The 25642-nt window shown below is 40.3% G+C and overlaps 1 protein-coding gene across 3 annotated transcripts; it reads left to right on the top strand.

Moving 5' to 3' along the window:
- Window positions 1-631: 631 nt before the first annotated feature.
- On the top strand, window positions 632-25077 carry LOC143725457 (neogenin). 3 transcript variants are annotated; one of them, XM_077217891.1, is made up of 8 exons: window positions 632-897; window positions 2455-2775; window positions 9385-9681; window positions 11975-12079; window positions 12498-12547; window positions 12639-12704; window positions 15786-15839; window positions 24921-25077. In XM_077217891.1, exons 2-6 carry the CDS (start codon window positions 2652-2654, stop codon window positions 12696-12698), a joined length of 636 nt encoding a protein of 211 aa, XP_077074006.1. In that variant the 5' UTR covers window positions 632-897; window positions 2455-2651; the 3' UTR covers window positions 12699-12704; window positions 15786-15839; window positions 24921-25077. The 3 variants fall into 3 exon arrangements, with proteins under 3 accessions (XP_077074006.1, XP_077074004.1, XP_077074005.1); XM_077217889.1 differs by having other exon boundaries at window positions 11960-12079; XM_077217890.1 differs by lacking the exon at window positions 24921-25077 and having other exon boundaries at window positions 11960-12079; window positions 15786-15934.
- Window positions 25078-25642: the final 565 nt, after the last annotated feature.

Raw genomic sequence — 25642 nt, 5'->3', positions numbered from 1 at the left:
GCTAGCTGCTGAAGCACAAGATTGTGGATGGAAAACTGAAGTCCGTCCAGTGGAGGTTGGATGCAGGTGGTTTGTGGCAGTGTCTACCACCAGTCTGCTTGGAGACCAGGGAATCAGAGGGCAGAGCCAGCGCCAGGCCATCAAAGCAATGTCTGAGGCAGCTGAGAGAAGCAGCCAGTGGCTGTGGATAAAGAGACAGGACCCTTGCTGGGCTCCAGCTTGATTGGGTGATTGGCGGGATACACTGCGGGGACTTGATCACTCCTGTAGGGCCTTCCTCAGCTGAGGATGTCTAGTTATAATGGCCGAAACATCCAATGAAGTTTGAGGTGTTCTATTGATGATGTGTCCCTCGGATCACCCATCAAGGGAGGATGCCCACCCGAAAACTCTACTGTGACAACTACACTGCCAAGGTCAAGTATATTCTCCTGATACGCGCTTGCACTTAAAGGATGTATTACATCTCTTCCTGTGTTTCCTGAAAAAAAATTGTTAGAATGTTAATAGTGCGTTGCTCATTTGTTCATGTGTAGTTATTCATTATTGAAGGAACGGTATTCTAAAGTGTTACCAAAAAATGTAATTCAAAATAACAGTTTATTCTGTTTTTGTGTTGGTTTAAGCTGTAAAGGAGATATGCGATACATCCACTGTTCTCCAGGAGAGTCTGTGCTGCTTCCCTGCAGGGATGAAAACTCACAGCGTGAAGATATCCAGTGGAGGAACTCGGTATTGAGGACACAAAAAACTCAGCGGACGTCATCACGGATCAGAGATATAAAGGCAGAGTTCAGATTTACGGGAACCTCTCGCTGTCCATCACTCAACTGACTCTATACGACTCAAGATCATATTGGTGTAAATCAACAGAGATAGTTAATCTAATTATTGAAGGTAATGAATGCTTGTTTCCTTTTAAAGGTGCAGTGTGTTATTTTTAGCGGCATCTAGTGGTGAGGTTACGAATTGCAACCAACAAAAGTTATGGTGGCCGACAGGAAGGGATGTCATCGTCTGAGACAGCAGAGAGTTGCCAGTTCAGCAATGAGGTTTCTTTACAAGGATAAATTAAGAAATTATGTTTACTTAATTATTCAGTAAAACTACATGTTATTGCGAATATTATTGTTACTTGTTCATCATTGTGTCAGTGTTTAGTTTGCTGAACTAAGCTTGCTTCCTTGGACGAAGAGCAACATAGTAACGAAACGTGTTTGTCCGTTTAGGGCCACCGTAGAAACATGACGACACAATATGTCAACCTCCATAGAAGGCGGTGCCTGCGGTTATGGAGATATTAATGTCTCATTCTAAAGCAATAAAAACATAACGGTTCATTATGCAAGGTCTTTATACACCACTGAAAACATAGTTATGGATTTTATATTGCATTTCTGTCAATAGTTCCTCAGAAATATCATATATTGCACCTTTAATAATAATAAATGCAGACCAATCATAAACCACATGTCTGTTACCTCTGAAGTCATTCATATGCTAGTTTCCATTGCTTTCATGAACCGAAAGTTGATGACTATTGGTTCCATTAAGTCTTGTCAGTAGGATATTGTATTGTATATATGGAGTTGAACGCACATGCATGTCGTAATTACGAATGGGAAACCCTGAACCCTGAGTGTCCTGTTCAATGAAATTCTCTCCATAATGTTTTTGAAATTCTCAGAATAATAGGAGTGAGTTTGGTGTGATCTCAATAAATTATGATTAATTTTACTCATCAGTGGAATTCAATTAGGTTCAGGAAAATCTATGATCTGGTCTTAAATAATGTTTTCGAAACTTTATTACAACAATATTATTTATACATCGTTCATGGAACTTTTTTGTTGAATAATTTTTAGTTTTTTCTCTGTTTCAGAATTTTCAGAGAACATTAAAAAGTAATGTTACCATCATGTTTGTAAAATGATAAAAATGGAATATTCAGTGTTCTTCCAGTAATGAAAATAGAACATTCGTTCAAAGTTCAAAGTCTTGAATAATGTTCTCTAAACATTAGCACAAAATATTATTTGTACATCGTTCATGGAACATATTTTTCCAAAGCGTTTTAGTTGGATGTTCGTCAAACATTTTTAAAAATGTTATTACATGTTTCAGAACATGCTCAGACAGCAAGTGTCGGCCCAGATCCGGCCCACATCTGGTACACATGGTTAGTATGCATGCATGCATGCACGTCGTAATTACGAATGGGAAACCCTGAACCCTGAGTGTCGTGCTCAATGAAATTCACAGAATATAACGAGTGAGCTTGGTGTGATCTCAATAAATCATGATTAATTTTACTCATCAGTGGAATTCACTATGGTTAAGTTCAGAGAAATATATTCAACCATGTGAAACTCTTTGTAATACAGTAAGTTTGACCAACAGACTTTGAGTCAGTATATCACGATAATCAAATATAATTCTGTTTTGTGTTGGCAGGGTGTTTTATATCCGGGAATGAAACATCAGTGGCGATCCGCAGATATCCAGGGGAATCTGTGCTTCTGTCCTGTTGGGTCGGATGCAGCGCTCGTTTCAAACCAGACGAGTTCAGATGGAAATTACCGAACTACAGAGAAATAACAGAGACGAACAACTCTAATGAACTGAATCGACTCTATCAGGTCAGAAAACACATGTTTGATATCCATTCAGGAAATTGCTCTCTGCTGATTTCTAACCTGACGGAGAAAGATGAAGGACTGTATTCATGCTGGGTTAATGAGAATCGACACAAGAGCTTCAGTCTCACCGTTAAAGGTAAAGAAACAATGAATTTGCGTGAAACAATGTGCTTTGGAACTTTTGCAGTTCGTTTTTCTAGAACATTTTTGAGTTTGTTTGAGAAAATTTTACTATTTTTAGTTAGAAGAGGTCATTCCTCATAATTTGACCCAATTAAAGTTCACAATCCCAGCTAACAGGGAACGTTCTGTTAAGGTTCTCTCAAAGAGTTATGAACAAGCATCTTCCAGTAAAGTTAATAGAACGTTTATTTAGAGTTATCTGGTCTTAAATAATGTTTTCGAAACTTTATTACAATATTATTTATACATCATTCATGGAAATTTTTTGTTGAAAAATTTCTAACATTTTTTTCACTGTTTCAGAATTTTCAGAGAACATTAAAAAGTAATGTTACCATCATGTTTGTAAAATGATAAAAATGGAATGTTCAGTGTTCTTCCAGTAATGAAAATAGAACATTCGTTCAAAGTTCAAAGTCTTGAATAATGTTCTCTAAACATTAGCACAAAATATTATTTGTACATCGTTCATGGAACGTATTTTTCCAAAATGTTTTAGTTGGACGTTCTTCTAACATTTTTAAAAATGTTAATTTAAAAATGTGTTCTGTTTATTTTTTAAAAGTGTGAAATCAATTAAATATGCCGTTAAGTATTTTAATTGAGTAAATGTAAGTAGAAAATGTAAGTAGATCTGAATAACTACATTTGGTTTAATGAAAAATAATATGTAATAGACCAAATGAGGTAACGCTAATATTTAAGTAAGCTAATAAAAAAATAAAACAAATATTTATGAGTAAAGTGAATTTGTGCAAAAACACACAAAATAACACTTAATTTAATTTCTTATTATTACGGAAGCAGACGGACAACAAGGTAGGTAGTGATGATAATGATTAATTCAAACAGCAGAGTTTCAGGATACTTCAACGTGCAGAAATGGGTGAGTAACAGAGTTCAGATATGGATAATACTTGAGTGCAGTCCGTTGATGGATAATGGATATTTCCTTTGCAGGAACGTCGGATGGAGATATCCTGAGTGGAGAAGAGGCTAACAGGCTGACGGCACACACTCACGCACCCCTTGACTGGACTGAAAGGCTTACGGCTCGTACACCACGGCAGAGATGATCTGGACAGACTGGGATCGGCACAGAGAACTGTTAAGTAAACACAGGGTAGATAGGTTAGTGATACTCGTAGAGAGAAGCACTATGACTCCGCTTCGTATGAACGAGCCCGGACAATGAGAGGTGTGTGGAGTGTGCTTATGAAGCAGAGTGGCTAATGGGGTGCAGGTGTCTCTTGTTAAAACTCAGGTGACTGTGATCGTTGGGTGATTGTGGTGGAAGAACCCAGCCAATCCGTGACATTACCCCCCTCCCGAGGGCCCGCTCCTGAGGGCTGAGGTCTCCGGCGCCGTGGTGGTCTTCCTTGTCCACGAGGTCCAGGGTATTGAGGATGGCTGGAATGGAACTCTTCCATGATTGTGGGATCTAGAATGTCGACTCTTGGGATCCATGATCTCTCTTCTGGTCCGTATCCTTCCCAATCGACGAGATATTCCAATCGACCACCACGACGTCGGGACTGCAGGATTTCTCGAACGGAGTAGATGGATTCTTCTTCCAGCATCAAGGGGGGAGGAGGTTCCTCTTCGTGGCCAGGTTCTGTAGAGGGAATCAGAGGTTCGTGAAAGGGCTTGAGCAAAGAAATGTGAAATGTGGGGTGAATTCTGTATTGCGGTGGTAGCTGGAGTTTGAAGGTGACGGGATTGACCTGTTCCAGGATGGTAAAAGGGCCAACAAACCTGGGACTAAGTTTTTTGGAGGGCAGACGCAGACGCATATCACGAGTGGAGAGCCAGACCTTATCTCCCGGAACATAGACTGGGCCCGAAATCCTCCTCCGGTCAGCGACTGTCTTAGATCTGCGTACTGCCCTTTGCAGATGATGGTGAGCTTCGTCCCAAACTCTCTCACTCTCCCGGAACCAGTAATCCACTGCGGGAACCTCAGATGGTTCACCATCCCAGGGAAATAGGGGAGGTTGGAATCCAAGAACACACTGGAATGGTGTGAGGCCGGTCGTGGGTTGCCGCAGTGAATTTTGTGCATACTCTGCCCAGCCCAGAAACTGGTTCCAGGAGTTCTGGTGGCCATTACAGAAGGTCCTGAGGAACCGTCCCACTTCCTGGATCTTTCTCTCCGTCTGGCCATTGGTCTGGGGCTGGTAGCCAGAGGAGAGACTGACTGTCACACCTAGGAGTTTGAAAAACGACTTCCATACCCGGGATATGAATTGGGGTCCCCTATCCGATACAACGTCTTCTGGGATCCCATAATAGCGAAAAACATGATTGAAGAGAAGTTCGGCAGTCTCCAGGGCAGTGGGAAGACCTCTTAGGGGCAATAGCCTGCAGAACTTAGAGAATCGATCTACTATGACAAAGATGCAGGTGTTTCCATCCGATGAAGGCAAGTCAGTCATGAAATCCACTCCTAGGTGTGACCAGGGACGGTTAGGAATTGGCAAGGGTAGGAGCTTTCCTGCAGGTAGATGTCTGGGACATTGCACACTCCTTACAACCTCGTACATACCTCTTCACATCCCCTGCCAAACCTGGCCACCAGAAGCGTTCGGATAGCAGCGAGATAGTGTTGTTGGCCCCTGGATGCCCAGTGCCCAGAGAGGTGTGAATGGTATGAATGAGATCCACCCGTTGTGACCTAGGGATGAACTGACGATTAGGTGGACAGCCCGGCGGAGGTCGTGGGTTAGGAGTGGCGACGGCTGGAGGAGTAGACCATTTGATGGGACTGATGATGATATCTTCGGGTATAATGTTGGTGGTAATCTCGGAAGTTTCTGTAGAATCATGTAATCTAGACAAAGCATCGGCGCGGACATTCTTAGGACCAGGACGGTAAGTAATGGAGAAGTGGAATCTTGAGAAGAATAACGACCATATGGCTTGACGGGGACAAAGTCGTTTCGCATCCCGGAGGTACTGGAGGTTTTTATGGTCAGTGATAACTTGAAATGGATGGGTGGCACCTTCCAGCCAATGTCGCCACTCCTCCAGGGCGAGTTTGATGGCCAGGAGTTCACGGTTGCCGATGTCGTAATTTCTTTCTGCCGGGTTAAGCTTCCGGGAGAAGTAGGCACATGGATGGAGTAATTTAGGTGTCCCGTGAAGTTGAGAAAGGACGTCTCCAACTCCGGAAGTCGAGGCGTCTACCTCCACGACGAAAGGAAGTTCAGGATCTGGATGCGTCAGGAGAGGTGCCTGTGTGAAGGCAGATTTGAGGGATTGGAAGGCTGTGGCCGCTTCAGGAGTCCAGAGGAGACTTTTCGGTTTACCTTTGAGCAAGTTGGTGAGTGGAGTGGTGATGAGGCTGTAACCTCGTATGAAACGTCTGTAAAAGTTGGAGAATCCAAGAAATCTCTGAAGTTCCTTGATCGTGGTGGGTTCTGGCCAGGTAGTTACTGCAGTGACCTTCTTCTCATCCATTCGAACCCCCTGACGGTCAATGAGGTATCCTAAGAACTGTACTGAGGGGAGATGGAAAGAACACTTTTCTTCCTTCAGGAAGAGGTGGTGATCTCTGAGTGTGTGGAGGACCTCCGCAACGTGGTGACGATGTTCAACTTCACTCCGTGAGTAGATGAGGATGTCATCTATATAGACGACCACGAAGCGTTGCAGAAACTCCCGGAAGACCTCATGTATGAAGTTTTGAAACACGGAAGGGGCGTTGACCAGACCATACGGCATAACCAGATATTCATAGTGACCAGTAGGGGTAACAAAAGCGGTCTTCCATTCATCCCCTTCTCGTATTCTCACCAAGTTGTAAGCGCTGCGGAGGTCCAACTTCGTGAAGATGGTAGCAGAGCGAAGTTGTTCGAGGGCCGCAGGGACGAGAGGAAGGGGATATTTGAATTTGACTGTACCTTGGTTTAGAGTCCGATAATCAATGCATGGCCGCAGCCCTCCATCCTTTTTGGCAACAAAAAAGAAGCTGGATGCTGCAGGAGATGTGGAATGCCGAATGTATCCTTGATTGAGAGCTTCCTGTATATACTCCTCCATGGCCTTGGTCTCTGGCAGTGACAACGGGTAAATCTTACCTCTAGGCAAAGGAGTATTGGGAATCAGATCAATGGCGCAGTCCCATGGCCGATGTGGTAACTGGGAAGCTCTCTTGGGGCAGAAGATGTCGTGAAAAGAAGATTAGATATCAGGAATTTCCGTGGACTGTTTCTCGAGAGGACTTTCAACTGATGTGACATAGACTGGAACAGGATTCGTTATCGGACGTGGAAGAACCGGAAAACATCTTGGTAAGCACTCTTTGCCCCACTTTATCACTTCCCCGGAGCCCCAAGAGATGATGGGATCGTGTTTCACCAGCCACGGACGCCCAAGGATGATGTCCACATTGGCTCCCTCCAGAACCAGCAGCTGAATATCCTCTTTGTGTAGTGCTCCGATTTGGAGCATAACGGGTTCACATTTCTGGTGAATACGTGGACGTGCAGTGATGAACTTGGTTATGGGTTGGATCTGGTAAACATTTGACGAGGCTCGGTACGGAGCTGGAGCTGGCGACAGAGGGTTCCCGAGATGAAATTCCCTGCTGACCCGGAGTCGATGAGAGCGTGGGCTGAGACAGAGGATGTCTGGGTGGTTAACTGGACACAAGTAGTGAGAGGATGCATTTTTTCTTCATCAATATGAAACACACTCACCGATGTTCGTATGGGACGAATTGGACAGTTTAACCGAACATGCCCACTGGCTCCACAATACAGGCATAGACCCCGGTTCAGTCTCCTCTGTCGCTCAGCAGCGGTGAGTTTACCAGAGTCGATAATCATGGGTTCTGGTTCTGGAGGGCTGGCGGTTTCAGATGGGCGGAAGAGTGCAGTAACATTAGAATGGGACTGATAAGATTGTAGACGGTCTGAGCATCTGATGGATTGTTGAATGAACTTTTCGAGCCCCATATGATCATCCAAAGCGGCCAGTTGTAGACGGAGTTGGGGTGTGAGACCAAGCCGGTAGGTGGTCAGTAAGGACCGCTCGTTCCATCCACTGGCTGCAGCAAGAGAGCGGAAGCGAAGGGCATATTCACGAGTCGACATCTTTCCTTGAGATAAATGATAAAGTTGCTCACCGGCTGATATCTCTCCATCAGGTTGGTCGAACACCTCCTTGAAGTGAGAAACGAAAGCTTGTATAGAACTAATGGCTGGACCAGCTTGCCTCCAGATCGTTTCTGCCCATTGGAGAGCTGGACCGGTGAGTAACGATGTGATGAATGCTATTTTTGTCTGGTCGGTAGGATATAAAGTGGGTTGCATGGTAAATATGAGAGAGCATTGAAGCAAAAATCCGTTGCACTCCTCCGCCCCGCCAGAGTAGGGCGCTGGTCGGGCCATGGGACTGGAAGCTGCGGTTGCCGAAGAAGTGCTCGGTGGTGGTGGCGCTGGCGGTGCCGGTGGTGTGGGAGGCGCGATGGTAGGAGAAGATATTAAAGTCCTCTTCAACGAATCCACCAGCTCTTGAAAGGGATCTGGAACACTCATGCTGTTACTGTCTTTAGGTCCGGGCTAACTGTTACGGAAGCAGACGGACAACAAGGTAGGTAGTGATGATAATGTTTAATTCAAACAGCAGAGTTTCAGGATACTTCAACGTGCAGAAATGGGTGAGTAACAGAGTTCAGATATGGATAATACTTGAGTGCAGTCCGTGGATGGATAATGGATATTTCAGACGTCGGATGGAGATATCCTGAGTGGAGAAGAGGCTAACAGGCTGATGGCACACACTCACGCACCCCTTGACTGGACTGAAAGGCTTACGGCTCGTTCACCACGGCAGAGATGATCTGGACAGACTGGGATCGGCACAGAGAACTGGTAAGTAAACACAGGGTAGATAGGTTAGTGATACTCGTAGAGAGAAGCACTATAAGTCCGCTTCGTATGAACGAGCCCGGACAATGAGAGGTGTGTGGTGTGGGCTTATGAAGCAGAGTGGCTAATGGGGTGCAGGTGTCTCTTGTTAAAACTCAGGTGACTGTGATCGTTGGGTGATTGTGGTGGAAGAACCTGGCCAATCCGTGACACTTATACAGTTCATATCAAAGCATCCAACTTTTCAAATTTTCACATTTTTGTTAAAGATGAAGAATATTGATATGAAACGAGTAATAACTGTAGTTTGTGAAACTAATCAGTATAATTTAACCATTCTCAAATATTTAGATTGAAATTTAACAATTGTATCTTAAAAATATAATTTCTATATTGTACATTTATGTATATAATATTTTACAATTTTTGTGAAAAGAACTTAAAAGATTGTTGGATTTTTAGGCATTCATTTTGGTACATCCAGGTCAAACAATCATCATTAGTTATTCAGAGATTTTATTTAAGTAGTATGGTTATTTAATATTTTGATATTTCCACAGAATTATTTTTAGAGTGTATTTAAATCAACTCAATGACTCAGCAATCTAATTTGGTTTGGGAAGTAAATGTTTCCACACTAATGGGTTTTAAATTTGTCTGTTATCTCGAGTTGTTTGGTCATCCTGCAGGCTGTGTTTTATCCGAACATCATATTTCCAAGATCTCATATGCAGGAGAAACCGTGACACTTCCATGTTCCTGCGAAGATCCCAAAACCAAACCAGATCACGTTGAATGGAAGCGAGCAGCTTTAAATGAGCCCCTGGTTTCAGATGCCAGAGACGTCAACGGAAGATTCCAGATCCTTCGGGATTCTCCTCATAATCTCTCTTTACGGATCTCAAACCTGACTGAGGCCGATGGAGGATTATATGTGTGTGTGGTCAATGGAAATCAATCCAGAAGCATAAACCTCAGTGTTACAGGTAAGACACGTCAGATCAGTGTGTTCTGAAACTTTTATCTGCGCGAGGATGAAGCGATACTGCAATGTTACTCTCCTTTTCAGGAAATATGAGAATCACTTATTCTGTCTAATCCCAGCTCATAAAAATATATTCCAAAGAAGTTTTGATAACGGTCCCATTAAAGGTGCAGTAAGCAATTTCTGAGAAACAACAATCACAAAAACAAACACGCCCCTGCCCGAAAGGATCACACCCATATCTTAATACGCTTATTTCACACAGCCGTTATTTTGAAATCGAAAGCGAGGCTCCGGTGGGAAGAAAACCGGAAGTGTCGCCTTTAATCATAGGAGAGTCGCGAATGTGATGGCGTATTGTTGTGTCAGTTATTCTAAAAATGTACATACATTTCTTTCATACTTTAGACTATATACAGTGAAAATCATTTATATATATATTTTTTTCCAGAAAGTAAAAAAAGAAGCAGGAACGAACTATATCTACATATCCTATATTGGATATTAACATCCAATAGTGTAAATCGCGGCAGCAGCTTCAGGTCGGTAGTCCAAGGCATTGTTGTTTATCTTTACTTCCGGGGTTCTTCCCACCGGAGCCTCGCTTTCGATTTCAAAATAAAGGCTGCGTGAAATAAGCATATAGCTCCGCCCCCGAATTAACGAACTCACTACACTCTAAAAACACTGGGTTAAAAATAACCCAATTTAGATTGTTTTTAACCCAAGGGCTGGGTAAATATAGGACAGAACACATGTTGGGTTAATTTTACCAACAAAATGGGTTGTTTATTTAACCCAGCATAATGGGTTGATTAAGTTGTAGTGTGCTGGCCCTTTAAGGATGTTGATTCTCGTGATCGTGCATGTAGAAAAACAAACTGAACTGAACCAAACGGAGTGAGAACACAAAAATTCTGGGTAATACAAAAACTACCCAAACAATGGGTTGTTGCGTCTGACCCAGGAGCTGGGTAACACAACTACCCAAACATTGGGTTGTTGCGTCTGACCCAGGTGGGTAACACAAAAACTACCCAAACACTGGGTTGTTGCGTCTGACCCAGGATCTGGGTAACAGAAAAACTACCCAAACACTGGGTTGCTGCATCTGACCCAGGAGCTGGGTAACACAAAAACTACCCAAACACTGGGTTGCTGCGTCTGACCCAGGAGCTGGGTAACACAAAAACTACCCAAACACTGGGTTGCTGCGTCTGACCCAGGAGCTGGGTAACACAAAAACTACCCAAACACTGGGTTGCTGCGTCTGACCCAGGAGCTGGGTAACACAAAAACTACCCAAACACTGGGTTGCTGCGTCTGACCCAGGAGCTGGGTAACACAAAAACTACCCAAACACTGGGTTGTTACGTCTGACCCAGGTGGGTAACACAAAAACTACCCAAACACTGGGTTGCTGCGTCTGACCCAGGAGCTGGGTAACACAAAAACTACCCAAACACTGGGTTGCTGCGTCTGACCCAGGAGCTGGGTAACACAAAAACTACCCAAACACTGGGTTGTTACGTCAGACCTAGGACCTGGGTAACACAAAAATACACAAACACTGGGTTGTTAAAGGAGAACTCCGGTCAATTTTAACATTGAGCTCATTTTTTTTTGTAAATTTGGAGTGCTGTCAGTACAGAGAACAACGACAAAAATCGATGCCTACACCGTGTTATCCTCTTTTTAAAATTTGCACCCTGTTGACTTAAATGGGGCAAGTTTTAAACCTGCTTTTAGCCTCTTAACATCCTTGATGTGTCATTACAAGTGCACAGCCATGTGAGTGATTTTATTCAGAGTGAACACAGTGAATCTGACTGCAGTAGATGTGAAAGATATGAATAAAAGTGATGTTAATTCAGCCAGCTCACATACCTGTATTTACTTCCTGTTTTCGGTCGAAGTCCACAGTAGTCGAATGCGCGCGCGATCATTGGTATTATAATTACCAATGCTCGACAATCGACTACTGTGGACTAAATACAGGTATGTGAGGTGGCTGAATTAACATTACTTTTATTCATATCTTTCACATATCTTTTCACAGAAATGGCTCTTTACATTAAGGCAGTAGTCTGATGAGAACAGGGTGTTGGGGAATCACTTAAAAAAAAAAATTTCATCAAACCGCAGTTTTTGCAAGTTCCCGCAATTTCATCGCATAAAATTGCATAAATATCCCGCATATTCCATCGCATTTTTTATGAAAACGTGCCGCATAATCAAGGACGTTTGCCCGCGATTTAACTCTTTTATGATGATTAAAGGGACTTTTCCTGCAGATTTCAGCAAAAAAAAACGGATATTCTCCGTGGAGTTTCTGATGTGTGTGATGTGTGTGATGCTGCTGCTCGTGACTGCATTCCTCAGCTGGAGATTTACACGGGGTATGAACCATATACTGTAAAAATTCATATGAACACACACAAAACCAGCACAACCCTGAGGGAATCGTGAACTCTGCTCGGGTTTTCGATCTTTTATAGATCAGCGTTTCTCAACCAGAGCCCAACAGTAGGTGTCGACAAAGAAACAACAACAACAAAAAACGTAATTCTAAATGTTTTTTCTGATGCGAGACTTTTATTTTGAAAAACGTGCATGAAAACTGTTGACTCTTCTGTCAGACACAGTTTAAGAGAGCCTGAGATAAACACTGTCCTGATTCAGTGTCTGATGAGATATTATCAGGCTATATGTCAGGAGCCGCTTTTACATTACAGATTTGCGCAAAAATTGTGCGATATTTTCTAAATGTCGATAAAAAACTGAAAGTGTTTAACTGAAGTCATTATAATCTTACAGCAAAAAAGAGAAGGACAGGAGGCCGAGAGACCCAGAGTCCGGATCATCAGGTGACAAATTCATAATCAGATCATGGGATAAACTATTCATAAATGAAATGCACATAGAATTATGTTTGTGTGTCTAAACTTGTGTTTGTAGGATGATGTGACGTACTCCACTGTAACGCAGATTAACAGAGGAAAACCGGCAGAAAAATAACAACAGGTACTAAAACACAACAGTTTTACTTCGGAGTCAATATTCCAAGTATCGGTTCTGTACTTCATCAGAGGGATTTTATCTTGGAAAACATTTACTTTTAGTTCACTATCTTCGAAAGCATATATATCATACTATAATATCATATATCATAATATATTATAATATCATATATAATAGCAGTGTAATATCATATAATATCATGTAAATATCATATAATATCATAATATCGATCCAAGTATCGGTTCTGTACTTTATCAGAGGGCTTTTATCTTGGAAAACATTTACTTTTAGTTCACTACCTTCAAAAGCATAATATCGTTATATATCATAATATAATATCATATATCATAATATATTATAATATCATATATAATAGCAGTGTAATATCGTATAATATCATGTAAATATCATATAATATCATAATATCGATCCAAGTATCGGTTCTGTACTTTATCAGAGGGCTTTATCTTGGAAAACTTTTACTTTTAGTTCACTACCTTCAAAAGCATAATATCGTTATATATCATAATATAATATCATATCTCATAATATATTATAATATCATATATAATAGCAGTGTAATATCATATAATATCATGTAAATATCATATAATATCATAATATCGATTCAAGTATCGGTTCTGTACTTTATCATAGGGCTTTTATCTTGGAAAACATTTACTTTTAGTTCACTACCTTCAAAAGCATAATATCGTTATATATCGTAATAAAATATCATATATCATAATATATTATAATATCATATATAATAGCAGTGTAATATCATATAATATCCAGTAAATATCATATAATATCATAATATCGATTCAAGTATCGGTTCTGTACTTTATCATAGGGCTTTTATCTTGGAAAACATTTACTTTTAGTTCACTACCTTCAAAAGCATAATATCGTACTTTTTACTCCATTTCATAAAAAAATATAATTCCTCAATATTTCCCGATACTCAAACCAAGACGCAATAGTGATGTTCGATTCGTGAACGAGTCGATTACTGTTGAACTTGTACACAAATCGCATTAAACGGTTCATTCACGAATCGGACTGATTCGATTGCAGTAAACAACTCATTGATTCAATGATCAAAATGAACAGAATATTGTTGAGCGTCAGAAGTTACTAACGCCGAATCTAGAACTGATTATAAATGATATAATATTTAGGTCATGACTGTCAGTTATTTGTGAACTAAATCTGTTGTAAAAGTGTCTAACAGGTATTATGTATTGTGGCGGGGGAGGCGTGGTTCAGCGAGGTCTGCGACGAGAGAGAGAGTGGAGAGACGAGCGGCGGTAAGTAGGTCAAGTGCAGAATGACTGACACCTGTGTCTCGTTGCAGTAATTGGCGTGGGGAGACCGTATAAAGCAGACTGGAACCAGCGATCGAGGAGAGAGGAGGGCTGAGGTCTCGTGGGAAATGGGAAGAGGTCTTTATGACGAACCTGATCAGGTATCCTGAAAACTGTGAATGAGATTTCTGTTCGACGTGCGCATGTGGCGCCAGAGCTTTGAGTTATTAAATAAAATACCCACGAGTCTCAGCCAGCTGACCCCGGTCTCCTTCCTTCACACTCACACAACAAGGGACTTTATTACATGTATGTTTTGGTAATATCAGATTAATACATAGTAAATGTATACACAAATCTTTCTAATTAGTGCTGACTTGCCATTGCATGTTGCAATAACATGTAGAATAACACGTTCTCTCTAGGAGGATGTGATTTATTGAAGCGTCGTACAGATTAAAGGGAAAAAAAGCTATTTTAAGTTTATATCTTGCAATTCAGACTTTATTTCTCACAATTCACACAATTTCTTGCAATTCTAAAATTTTTTTGGGTGGAATTTTGAGTTTATATCTGCAATTCAGACTTTATTTCTCACAATTCAGACTTTATTTCTCACAATTCAGACTTTATTTCTCACAATTCAGACTTTATTTCTCACCATTCAGACTTTATTTCTCACAATTCAGACTTTATTTCTCACAATTCAGACTTTATTTCTCACCATTCAGACTTTTATTTCTCGCAATTCAGACTTTATTTCTCACAATTCAGACTTTATTTCTCACAATTCAGACTTTATTTCTCAAAATTCAGACTTTATTTCTCACCATTCAGACTTTATTTCTCACAATTCAGACTTTATTTCTCGCAATTCAGACTTTATTTCTCAGAATTCAGACTTATTTTTATTTCTCGCAATTCAGACTTTATTTTTTGCTATTTTGAGTTTCTATCTCGAAATTCAGACTTTATTTCTCGCAATTCACACAATTTCTTGCAATTCTAAAATTTTTTGGGGTGGAATTTTGAGTTTATATCTGCAATTCAGACTTTATTTCTCACAATTTAGACTTTATTTCTCACAATTCAGACTTTATTTCTCACAAATCGGACTTTATTTCTCACCATTTAGACTTTATTTCTCACAATTCAGACTTTATTTCTCACAATTCAGACTTTATTTCTCACAAATCGGACTTTATTTCTCACCATTTAGACTTTATTTCTCACAATTCAGACTTTATTTCTCGCAATTCAGACTTTATTTCTCAGAATTCAGACTTTATTTTTATTTCTCGCAATTCAGACTTTATTTTTTGCTATTTTGAGTTTCTATCTCGAAATTCAGACTTTATTTCTTGCAATTCAGACTTTATTTTTTGCTATTTTGAGTTTATATCTCGCAATTCTGACTATTTTTATTGTAATTTTCTTGAGTTTATATCTTGCAATTCTGACTTTATTTTTTGCTATTTTGAGTTTATATCTCACAATTCTGACTTTATTTTTTGCTATTTTGAGTTTATATCTCACAATTCGGACTTTATTTTTTGCTATTTTGAGTTTATATCTAACAATTCTGACTTTATTTTTTGCTATTTTGAGTTTATATCTCACAATTCGGACTTTATTTTTTGCTATTTTGAGTTTATATCTAACAATTCTGACTTTATTTTTTGCTATTTTGAGTTTATATCTCACAATTCGGACTTTATTTTTTGCTATTTTGAGTTTATATCTTGCGATTCAGACATTATGTGTTTGTCTGTAGGAGGAGGTTGTTTATTCTACTATGGCAGACGTGAGAAACGGACGATCTGCTCAGGTAAGTGTGCGCAGCTTTTGGACACACACCTAAATTCACGTTTTTCATGATTTTTAAAACCGTTTGATTTAAATGCCTCTGCCTAAATGCTTCAAATTGTAGCCAAATATAAAATGTGCATACACAAACTGCAAAAAGTGTGCTATTCCTCAGTATTTTTGTTTAGTTTACCAATACAAAAAATAAATAAATAAATAATCAAGATGAGGTCTTGTTTTCTGAAAAATTGCATAAAAATTAAGTGAGTTTTTGCTTAAACCAATAAAAAAAATTGTCAGTGCGGTCAGAAAATAAATGTAATTTAAAGGGAAAACAAGGAGTCCACTGGCAGATATTATTTTTCTTTTTTTCAGCAGTCACATTCGAATTTTGATGATTTTTTCAGTAAAAACCATGCAGGCTTGTGCAAAAGTCAGAATTTCAGAATTGGCCTCCATACAATTCATGAATTGGAATTTGAAGTGAATTGACTCCACTCCACAGGAAGTTGAATTTGAATTGGAATTACAGGAAGTGGAATTAAATTCATGGCAATTCAAAGAAATTCCACACAGTCACGCATTGGGTGACCACCATCAAACAAACCAAATGTGGGACGATGTGGGACATGTTACCAACACTAAAACATAACCTGAAACTGTTATATAATGTCCATTTAACTTAATAAAAACATTTGTATTCTGCATTTCAGCTGATAAAAATACTTTGTTATTTAGTCCCTTCCAGACAACTGTCAGGATACAGGGACGGAGACAGAGGTAAGTGAAATCCAAACAATGTTTTTATTTAAGTGATATAAGTGCAAAGGTAAGTAATCAGAGTTCAGAAGTAGATTACTGAATGCGGGGAAGATCACAGGTGAGCAGATCCTCTTCAGGTTAGTTTCTATCACACAATCTCAGTTCGGTAATACTTGTCTTTTCTCTTTTCAGATGCGACCACTAGTAAGTGAGACTCAGGAGGAATTCAGGATACTCAAAGGAATACTGGATCTCAGGAAACTTGGATTCAGGCAAGGATTCTGGAGACATCAGAACAAGGATACAGAGGTTATTATTTAACGGGTAAGTATACGTTACTTTGAGGGTACTGGATGCATCAGAGACTTGAGAGTGACAAGGGTAATGGTCTGTTCCTGTTGGAGACTTGACAAAGACTGATCGTGAGTGTATTTATAGAGCTGACTGATGATTGTTAACAGGTTCAGGTGATTAGTATTCCGGTGAGAGTGAACGCTGAGTGGTGGATTGAGCTGAGCTTGATTGATTCCTGACATTACCCCCCCCTCCAGAATCCGCGCCAGCGGATCCAATACCCCGACGTCGTGGGGGTCTACCTCGAGGTCTTGGAGCAGATCTGTCCGGATGTGCTGCATGGAACTCAGTGGTTAACATGGGATCGAGGATGTCCTTACATGGAATCCAACACCTCTCCTCTGGTCCATAATCCTCCCAGTCTACCAAATATTCCAACTGACCACCTCGACGTCGGGAATCTAATATTTCCTTTACCGTGTAGATGGTTTCAGCATCGATGGGAGGTACTGGAGGATAGTTATCTTGAACCACATCTGTAGCGGGAACAGGTACAGGTGGATGATGTGGCTTCAAGAGAGAGACGTGAAATGAGGGATGAATGCGATACTGGGCTGGTAGATGGAGCTGATAGGTCACCGGATTTATCTGTCTGACTATGGGAAATGGGCCGATATATCTGGGGCTTAATTTGCGGCAGGGTAATCGTAGGCGCATATCCCTTGTCGATAGCCAAACCAGTTGTCCAGGCTGGTACTCTGGAGCGTCTTGTCGACGAATATTGGCAAATCGTTGATGACGGTTCAGAGCTTGTTGGAGATGGTGATGGGCTTGATTCCACACCCTCTCACTATTCTGGAACCAGGTGTCGACTGCAGGGACTTCAGAATTTTCACCGGACCATGGGAACAAGGGTGGCTGGTAGCCCAAAACACACTGGAACGGGGTTAAGTTTGTGGAAGCTTGTCGAAGAGAGTTTGGTGCATATTCTGCCCATACCAGGTATCGACTCCAAAGATGTTGATTGGAGTAGCAGAAGGTCCGCAGGAAACGACTGACATCTTGGATCTTCCGTTCTGCTTGGCCATTGGCTTGTGGGTGATATCCTGACGTTAAACTCACTGTGACGTTCATTAATGTGAAGTATGCTCGCCATACCTTTGAGATAAACTGGGGTCCTCTGTCTGACACTATATCCTCGGGTATCCCAAAGTTCCGAAAGACATGCTCCATCAAGAGTTCTGCAGTCAGAAATGCTGTGGGTAAGGCTTTCAGGGGAATCAATTTGCAGGCCTTTGAAAAACGGTCAATGGCTACCAGGATACATGTATTCCCTTCTGAGGGAGGAAGGTCCGTGACAAAGTCTACTCCTATGTGTGACCAGGGTCTCTGTGGAACAGGTAAAGGCATGAGTTTTCCGGTGGGTAGATGACGGGGATTCTTGTTCATGGCACACAGGATACATCCTTGGATGAATGTCCTTATATCTTGTACCATACCAGGCCACCAATAGCAAGTTTGGAGCGAGGAATGAGTCTTGGTTACCCCTGGGTGTCCAGTGCCCACAGAGGAATGTGCAGAAGAGATCAGGGGAGTACGGTATTCTTCAGGAACATAGATCTTTCCAACTGGACACTCTGGTGGATTGGGTTGACGTTGGGACATTCAATAAGTTGTTCATTTAGATCCCACTGGATGGGATTGACAAACAGTTTCTCTGGTAGAATATTATCAGGTTCCTCAGAGTTGACTTCTGGAGAGTGGAGACGGGAAAGGGCGTCTGCTCTGATGTTCTTTGATCCAGGACGGTAGGAGATCTGGAAATGGAAACGAGTAAAGAAGAGTGCCCACCTGGCCTGGCGAGGATTTAGTCTCTTGGCATCCTTCAAGTACTGGAGATTCTTATGATCGGTAAGAACCAAAAAGGGCTGTTTGGCTCCTTCTAACCAATGCCTCCATTCCTCAAGAGCAAGTTTAACCACCAAGAGTTCTCGATTGCCAATGTCATAGTTTACCTCCGCAGGGGATAGTTTTCAGGAGAAGAACGCACAAGGTATTGGTTTTGGTGAGGAAGTCGAGACCTGGGATAGCACAGCTCCTACTCCTGTAGTGGAAGCATCTACTTCGACAATGAACTTCTCTTCAGGATTAGGGTGTTGTAATAGTGGAGCTGTAGTGAATGGCGTCTTCAACGTCTGAAAAGCCTCTTCTGCTTCCGCAGTCCAAAAGAGTGTCTTCGGTTTTCCCTTTAAGAGAGAGGTAAGCGGAGCGGTAATCAGGCTGTACCGGTGAATAAACCTCCGATAGAAATTGGCAAATCCTAGGAAACGCTGTAATTCCTTAATGGACTGTGGAATGGGCCAGGATTTGATAGCTCCTGTCTTACGATCATCCATTGCTACTCCTTTCGCACTGAGGTGATAACCAAGGAATTCCACTGAAGCTTGATGGATCAAGCACTTTTCCGCTTTCAGGAACAGGGAGAATTCTCGTAATCGTTGGAGTACCTGGGAGACGTGTCGTTGGTGTTCTACTGCGTCCCTTGAGTAGATCAAGATGTCGTCGATGTAAATGATAACAAACTGATTCAGATAATCTCGGAAGATTTCATCCATGAAACTTTGGAATACCGAAGGAGCATTTACCAATCCATATGGCATAACCAGATATTCGTAGTGCCCTGCTGGTGTAATGAACGCGGTCTTCCACTCATCGCCCTCTCGGATTCTAATGAGGTTATACGCACTCCTTAAATCCAGCTTGGTGAAGATCGTGGCCTCTCGAAGTTGTTCAAGTAACGAAGGAATCAATGGGAGCGGATAGCTGAACTTCACAGTAACTTTATTTAAGGCTCTGTAGTCAATGCATGGTCGTAAACCCCCATCCTTCTTTGGGACAAAGAAAAAACTGGCAGCGGCGGGTGAAGTGGAAGGTCGAATATATCCCTGTTCTAGAGCTTCTTCAATATATCGCCTCATGGCGTGTTGTTCAGGGATTGACAAAGAATAAATTCGCCCCTTTGGGATGGATTCACCAGGAAGTAACTCGATGGCACAGTCCCAGGTTCGATGGCGGGGTAGCTTTGCTGCTTCGACAGGATTGAATACATCGGAGAATTGAGAATAGCATGATGGGATGGATACAGAGAGATTTTCAATGGGGCTCTCAATGGAAGTAGAGTTTACTGGGATGGTATCAGGTAGGTTGGCATTGGACGAGACTGGAACTTCTTCCTTTACGGATGAGCACATGCACCCCCAAGTCAAAATCTTCCCAGATTTCCAGTCGATATTCGGTTGATGTCGTATTAACCAAGGACGACCAAGGATAAGATCAGACTGATTATTCTCAAGGACAAAGGGTTCAAACAGTTCATGATGACTGCCTTCAACACAGAGTAAGATAGGGTTGATCTTACAATTTACGTACCCCTGATTGATGACTTCTCCTGTTACTGCATGGATGGCGTAAGGTTTCGGAGTGGAACACTTTTGGAGTTGGAGTCTTTGACAGAGCTAGCCAGAGATGAAATCTCCTGCGGATCCTGAGTCCACAATGGCTGTAGCAGATACATGAAAGTTCGTTGATTTCAGAATTACTGGTATAGTTAATGGGGCTGACACATTGACGGATGTGACGACTGAGCTCACCAGCATTCTCGGAGGTCTGGTTGGACATGAACGAAGAAAATGTCCCTTCATACCACAGTACAGGCATAATTTCAACTCGTGTCGTCTATTACGCTCAGCTTGAGATATGTGATGGGTATCCACCTGCATCTTCTCTGCAGTTTCTTCAGAGGAATACCCAGCAGGATCTTTAGATGGTGACGTGGGTGGTGGAATTTCACGATAGCAACCCTGAGACCTTTGATGCACACGGATAGCTTGCTGTATGAATTTCTCAACCCCCAGACTGTCATCATAAATCGCGAGCTGAAGACGGAGGGCAGGATTAAGACCAGGTCGATAGACAGAAATGAGAGCAGTTTCGTTCCACCCACTGTTAGAAGCCAGAGTGCGAAATTCCAGGGAGTACTCAGCAATTTATTTTTTCCCTTGACGCAATTGTAACAATTCATCACTGATGGATGAATCATCAACAGGACGTCCGAAAACTTCTTTAAAATGTTTCACGAATTCGTGAACGGTAGTAGTCACCGTAGATTCCTGCATCCACAAAGCTTCAGCCCATCTCAAAGCCGCTCCGGACAACTGCTGGATAATAAATGCAACTCTTGATCTCTCAGTGGGATATAGCTGGGCTTGTTGCTCCAAAGCAAGTGAACATTGCAAGAGAAACCCGTTGCAATCCTCCGCCCGACCGGAGAATGCCGCTGGACGGGACGCTGGGTTAGCGAAGCACACTAGAGAAGAAGCGGTGTTTGCGGAAATGCTGGGGGTGGGTTGCACAGGATTCGCTGAGGTGGTTGCAGATTGTGTAGGATCCATACTCTTCCCCTATTGTTTTTCTTTTGGGTCAAGTCTTCTGTCAGGATACAGGGATGGAGACAGAGGTAAGTGAAATCCAAACAATGTTTTTATTTAAGTGATATAAGTGCAAAGGTAAGTAATCAGAGTTCAGAAGTAGATTACTGAATGCGGGGAAGATCACAGGTGAGCAGATCCTCTTCAGGTTAGTTTCTATCACACAATCTCAGTTCGGTAATACTTGTCTTTTTTCTTTTCAGATGCGACAACTAGTAAGTGAGATTTAGGAGGAATTCAGGATACTCAAAGGAATACTGGATCTCAGGATACTTGGATTCAGGCAAGGATTCTGGAGACATCAGAACAATTAGTATTGATTAGTATTCCGGTGAGAGTGAACGCTGAGTGGTGGATTGAGCTCAGCTTGATTGATTCCTGACAACAACACAATGTAAGCAACACAGCTTTTTGGAAATATTAATAATCAATAATATCTTGTTATTATTAATTATAAATATTTGGGTCAGTTAATTGGATTAACTTGATGTGGCTGAATTAATATTACAATCAATTAATCAGTTCTTCCAACGAACTCTTTTGATTATTAATTTATTCTAAGAAAAGGGTATCTTCCATGGCCATGAAGAATAATTATTTCTTCGCCTGTACAGTACTTTGAGCCAGTAGCAAAAACCGTGATCGTAAAGTGACTTGTATTGCAAACAAAACAGAACCAAATACATATTATGTACAAGTTTTATTAACTAAATATAGATATTTATATGAATATAAATAAACTAAACAACATACACAAATGAATACATAAATAGGTTAGTGATAGGATGAAATTGGAAACCGGAAGAGGGTCTATGAGAGGAACCATCAGAATTTCATTTTCACATTTCATTGAATTGAATACTTGCATTTGTAATGGGAACAATTCTTGAAGTTGTTGAAAATTGAAGTCGTTGATGGTTCCGGCAGTGTCAAGTGGAAGTTGGTTGAGCGTTCTCTTTCTCCAGGAACGCATGGCTGGTTTGGTGAAGGCCTGGGACTCTGTTGAGGCCACGCCGAGCACCCAGGAGAAGTGAGGAAGTCGGAAGGATGGGTGATTGTAGTCGTTGTTGGTGGGAGTCTTTGTTCCAAAACTCTTGAGATTGTCCTTGGTTCTTTGTGAGAGAGTCATCTCTCTCCTGCCTGAGCCCATATCTGGTTGGAATCGAGGCCTGCTGGGCCCTGGGGCCCCCGTGGAGGGGGAGGGGGCTCCCCAGTATCACCAGAACAGTGTTGCGGCTGGATGAAAGAACTAAGAGAGGGAGGTCACATGTGGACTCTCTCTAATAAGGCCTGGAGAAGATCCTCCCCTAAGGGTTGAACTCGACCAATCAGAAAGGGGACATGTCTGAGAGAGAAAGTGGCTCTTAGTTGATTTACGGATCTTTGTCCCTAGCATGATTATACCTTCATTAATGCTAAAATAGCTATAACACATCCACACTGCATTCTAGAAGAAGGTGATGTACATCAAAGTGTGAGTCATTAAATGAGGATTAATTCGGTAGGAGGCATGATACAGGTGAGGTTACATTGATCGTTAGTTGGTTGTATACCAGGATACATACCATAATATATACCTAATAGTACAAGAGACAGTAAACCATTTACACTGTTTCTTTCACAGTTTTATGCATGTTCATTTATAGATCAGTTAGTCTATGATTAACGCAGCAAAGTCTGTTTTAAAGAGGGTTTCTGTTTCATAGTCTCTCTCTTGAGTATGTGGCCACATTCCTCGGAGGTCGTAAAATCTCCTTATCATGCCCTGTAACATGACACTGTTTCTGCCCTTGTGTTTGTTCATTTGGGCTGTGTGAGGAGTTTCATAAACCTTTGTATATAATGAATAATTAGTATGTGTCTGATTGGTCCATACCCTACAACAATTACATCACCAATGTAACATAACATGTCTTTATTTTACTTGCCATTTAAATTCAACATCACTGAGCAACGCAGCAGGCATCATACAGATCACTGTTTCTGAAACAGTTCTGACTAAGTCCAACTAAAATCCAACAAAATAAATAATGAACAAATAAAATATAAAACATGAAATTAGTTTATTGACAGCCTTATATATTAAGAATATATTAAACCAAACACTTTCATATTTTTAGAAAGGATGTGAATTAAAACAACTACAGCAGGCAATAAATTGATAAATTCTGTTAAATTAAAATTTTGATTTACCGAATTATCCATTTGTTTTCTGACAGGGAACACATGAACGAATCACCGCTCAACATTTTGATTGACAACCCACTAGTGACCGTGTTTACTCCTTTCTTTTCAACCACTGGATACGATTTAAAAACGGCTGTTGTATTTGTACTTCTGACGAAGCGCTGTTAAATATAGGTGAAAAACTACGCCGCAAAAAGAATAAATAAAATGCTTTCTTAAAAAGGCAAAAGAACGCATGCACATTTTCTTAATATGATAATTAAAAACAAACAGACTGATAAAAATGCGGGACATTTTCTCAATATGCGACGTGCGGGACAAGGGGTGAAAATGCTGTGTGGTACAACACTGAGCGTGACGGGTGTCACACTACTCACACAACAGAGAGAATATGTTGAATCTCACACACATTCAGCGTTAGGAAGGTTACTTTGGAAATGTAATCGCTTACTGTTATAAGTTACCCATTATAAATGTGGTTTGGATTATTTTATTTGGATTACTTTATCAATGTAAATCAATTTCCTTTAAATTTGATTAGTAACTAATTAAATTACACATTTTACCTCAGTAATACAACTAAATACACTTACATTAATTTTGTAATTCTATAACATAATTTCATTACAGTTAACTCACTCCACAACCCTGCATACATTTTGTTCTAATATATATATATATATATATATATATATATATATATATATATATATATAAACAAATTTCCACCTAAAATAGTTTTTTTTTCTTCTAAAGATTTACTAAAGTAATTCTGGGAGTCATGTTCTATCATGTTCCACAAAATTACAATTACAATAAATCAAACTTAATTATTTGTTCTGTGACTAGAGCTTTTAACATTCATTGCTGGGGGAAAATATTTCCTGTTAATGTAATCTGTACAAACTAATATCATTTATAGAATATGTAATGCAATCATATCTGACATATACTGTAAAGCTTCATTGTTAAACACTTAACTTAAAATATCTATATGAATTTCTTAGAATTTGTTTTGAATTGCAATTCTGCTTCCTTTAATTCAAATTCGAATTGTAATTCTAGATCCTGTTTTTGACATCAATTCAATTCCGAATTGTGCACAAGCCTGGTAAACACGAGTGAGTAATTTTGCTTCTCCAGTAAAAATATCTTTATTTAAGAATGTTTATATATTTATACTGGAAAACAAGAGAAATATACAGAGGAAGAACTTTTTCTTCTTCAGTGTAGTGTATTTCCAAAACTAAAATAATTGAAGCTTAATTTGACATTGTATGTCCATATGTCAGAAGTGTGTTCATTATCTCTGCAGGATGTCACACACTCATCTGTAACCTACAGACCAATCTCACACACCAAGGTCCCTACAGATCAACACTGAGGAGGACACCGTTTACGCAAGTGTGCGAAACAATAAAACGTGACACGCTTGCCAAAAACAAACATTTTCAGTCGGGTTATTGTTTTATAATCATTTCAAACAGTTTGATGGCTTTTATTTTAATTTTAAATTGCTTCATGGTGTGTTTATCCTACTTTAGTGTAATAATTTACATTTAAAAAAAATAAACTGATTTTTTTTGCATTTTGTAAGATGATTGCGCAACTACATTTAATTCGATTCAAGTTAATGTATCTCTTAAAAACAATAATTCAGGTTGTTTTCTTCATTTGGAGTGACTGTATGAGGCTTCATATGTTTGTGAAAAATAGTTTGCTTCAAATCAGTGTTATTACTTTAATGTTTATTGAAATGTCTATCTATTGTAGTTGTCTTGAAGAGAAAAGACAAACAAAGCAAGTTCTGATTTTAGCTTCTGGAAGAAACTTACAGAATTATGAAAAAAATAAACAGAAGAACAGAAAAAAAAAGTCTTTTGTGCAGGATTATTGTTTTTTGTCACTTGAAATAAAATAAATTTGAACTGAAATACATAATATATATATATATATATATATATATATATAAACCCTTAAACTTATTTTATTCAGCAAGTTGGAAGCATTTCTTATTTTCATATAGTTTAAGTTGATGTACTAAAATAACTGAAAATAAAACTGACCAATAAATAATAAAACTAAAAATATATAT

This window comes from Siphateles boraxobius, unplaced genomic scaffold (assembly GCF_051911475.1).
Source record: "Siphateles boraxobius isolate OS27281-9 unplaced genomic scaffold, OSU_SipBor_1 77, whole genome shotgun sequence".
In the NCBI taxonomy this organism is placed as follows: domain Eukaryota; kingdom Metazoa; phylum Chordata; class Actinopteri; order Cypriniformes; family Leuciscidae; genus Siphateles; species Siphateles boraxobius.
Note: the sequence above shows the minus strand (reverse complement) of the source record. Positions and strands in the feature narration are given on the sequence as shown.

Coding starts and splice junctions, on each gene's coding strand:
- LOC143725457 (XM_077217889.1), top strand. CDS start 2,652: ATGTTTGATATCCATTCAGGAAATTGCTCTCTGCTGATTTCTAACCTG. Junction 2,776..9,384: donor CTTCAGTCTCACCGTTAAAG/GTAAAGAAACAA, acceptor GTCATCCTGCAG/GCTGTGTTTTATCCGAACAT. Junction 12,548..12,638: donor CCCAGAGTCCGGATCATCAG/GTGACAAATTCA, acceptor TTGTGTTTGTAG/GATGATGTGACGTACTCCAC.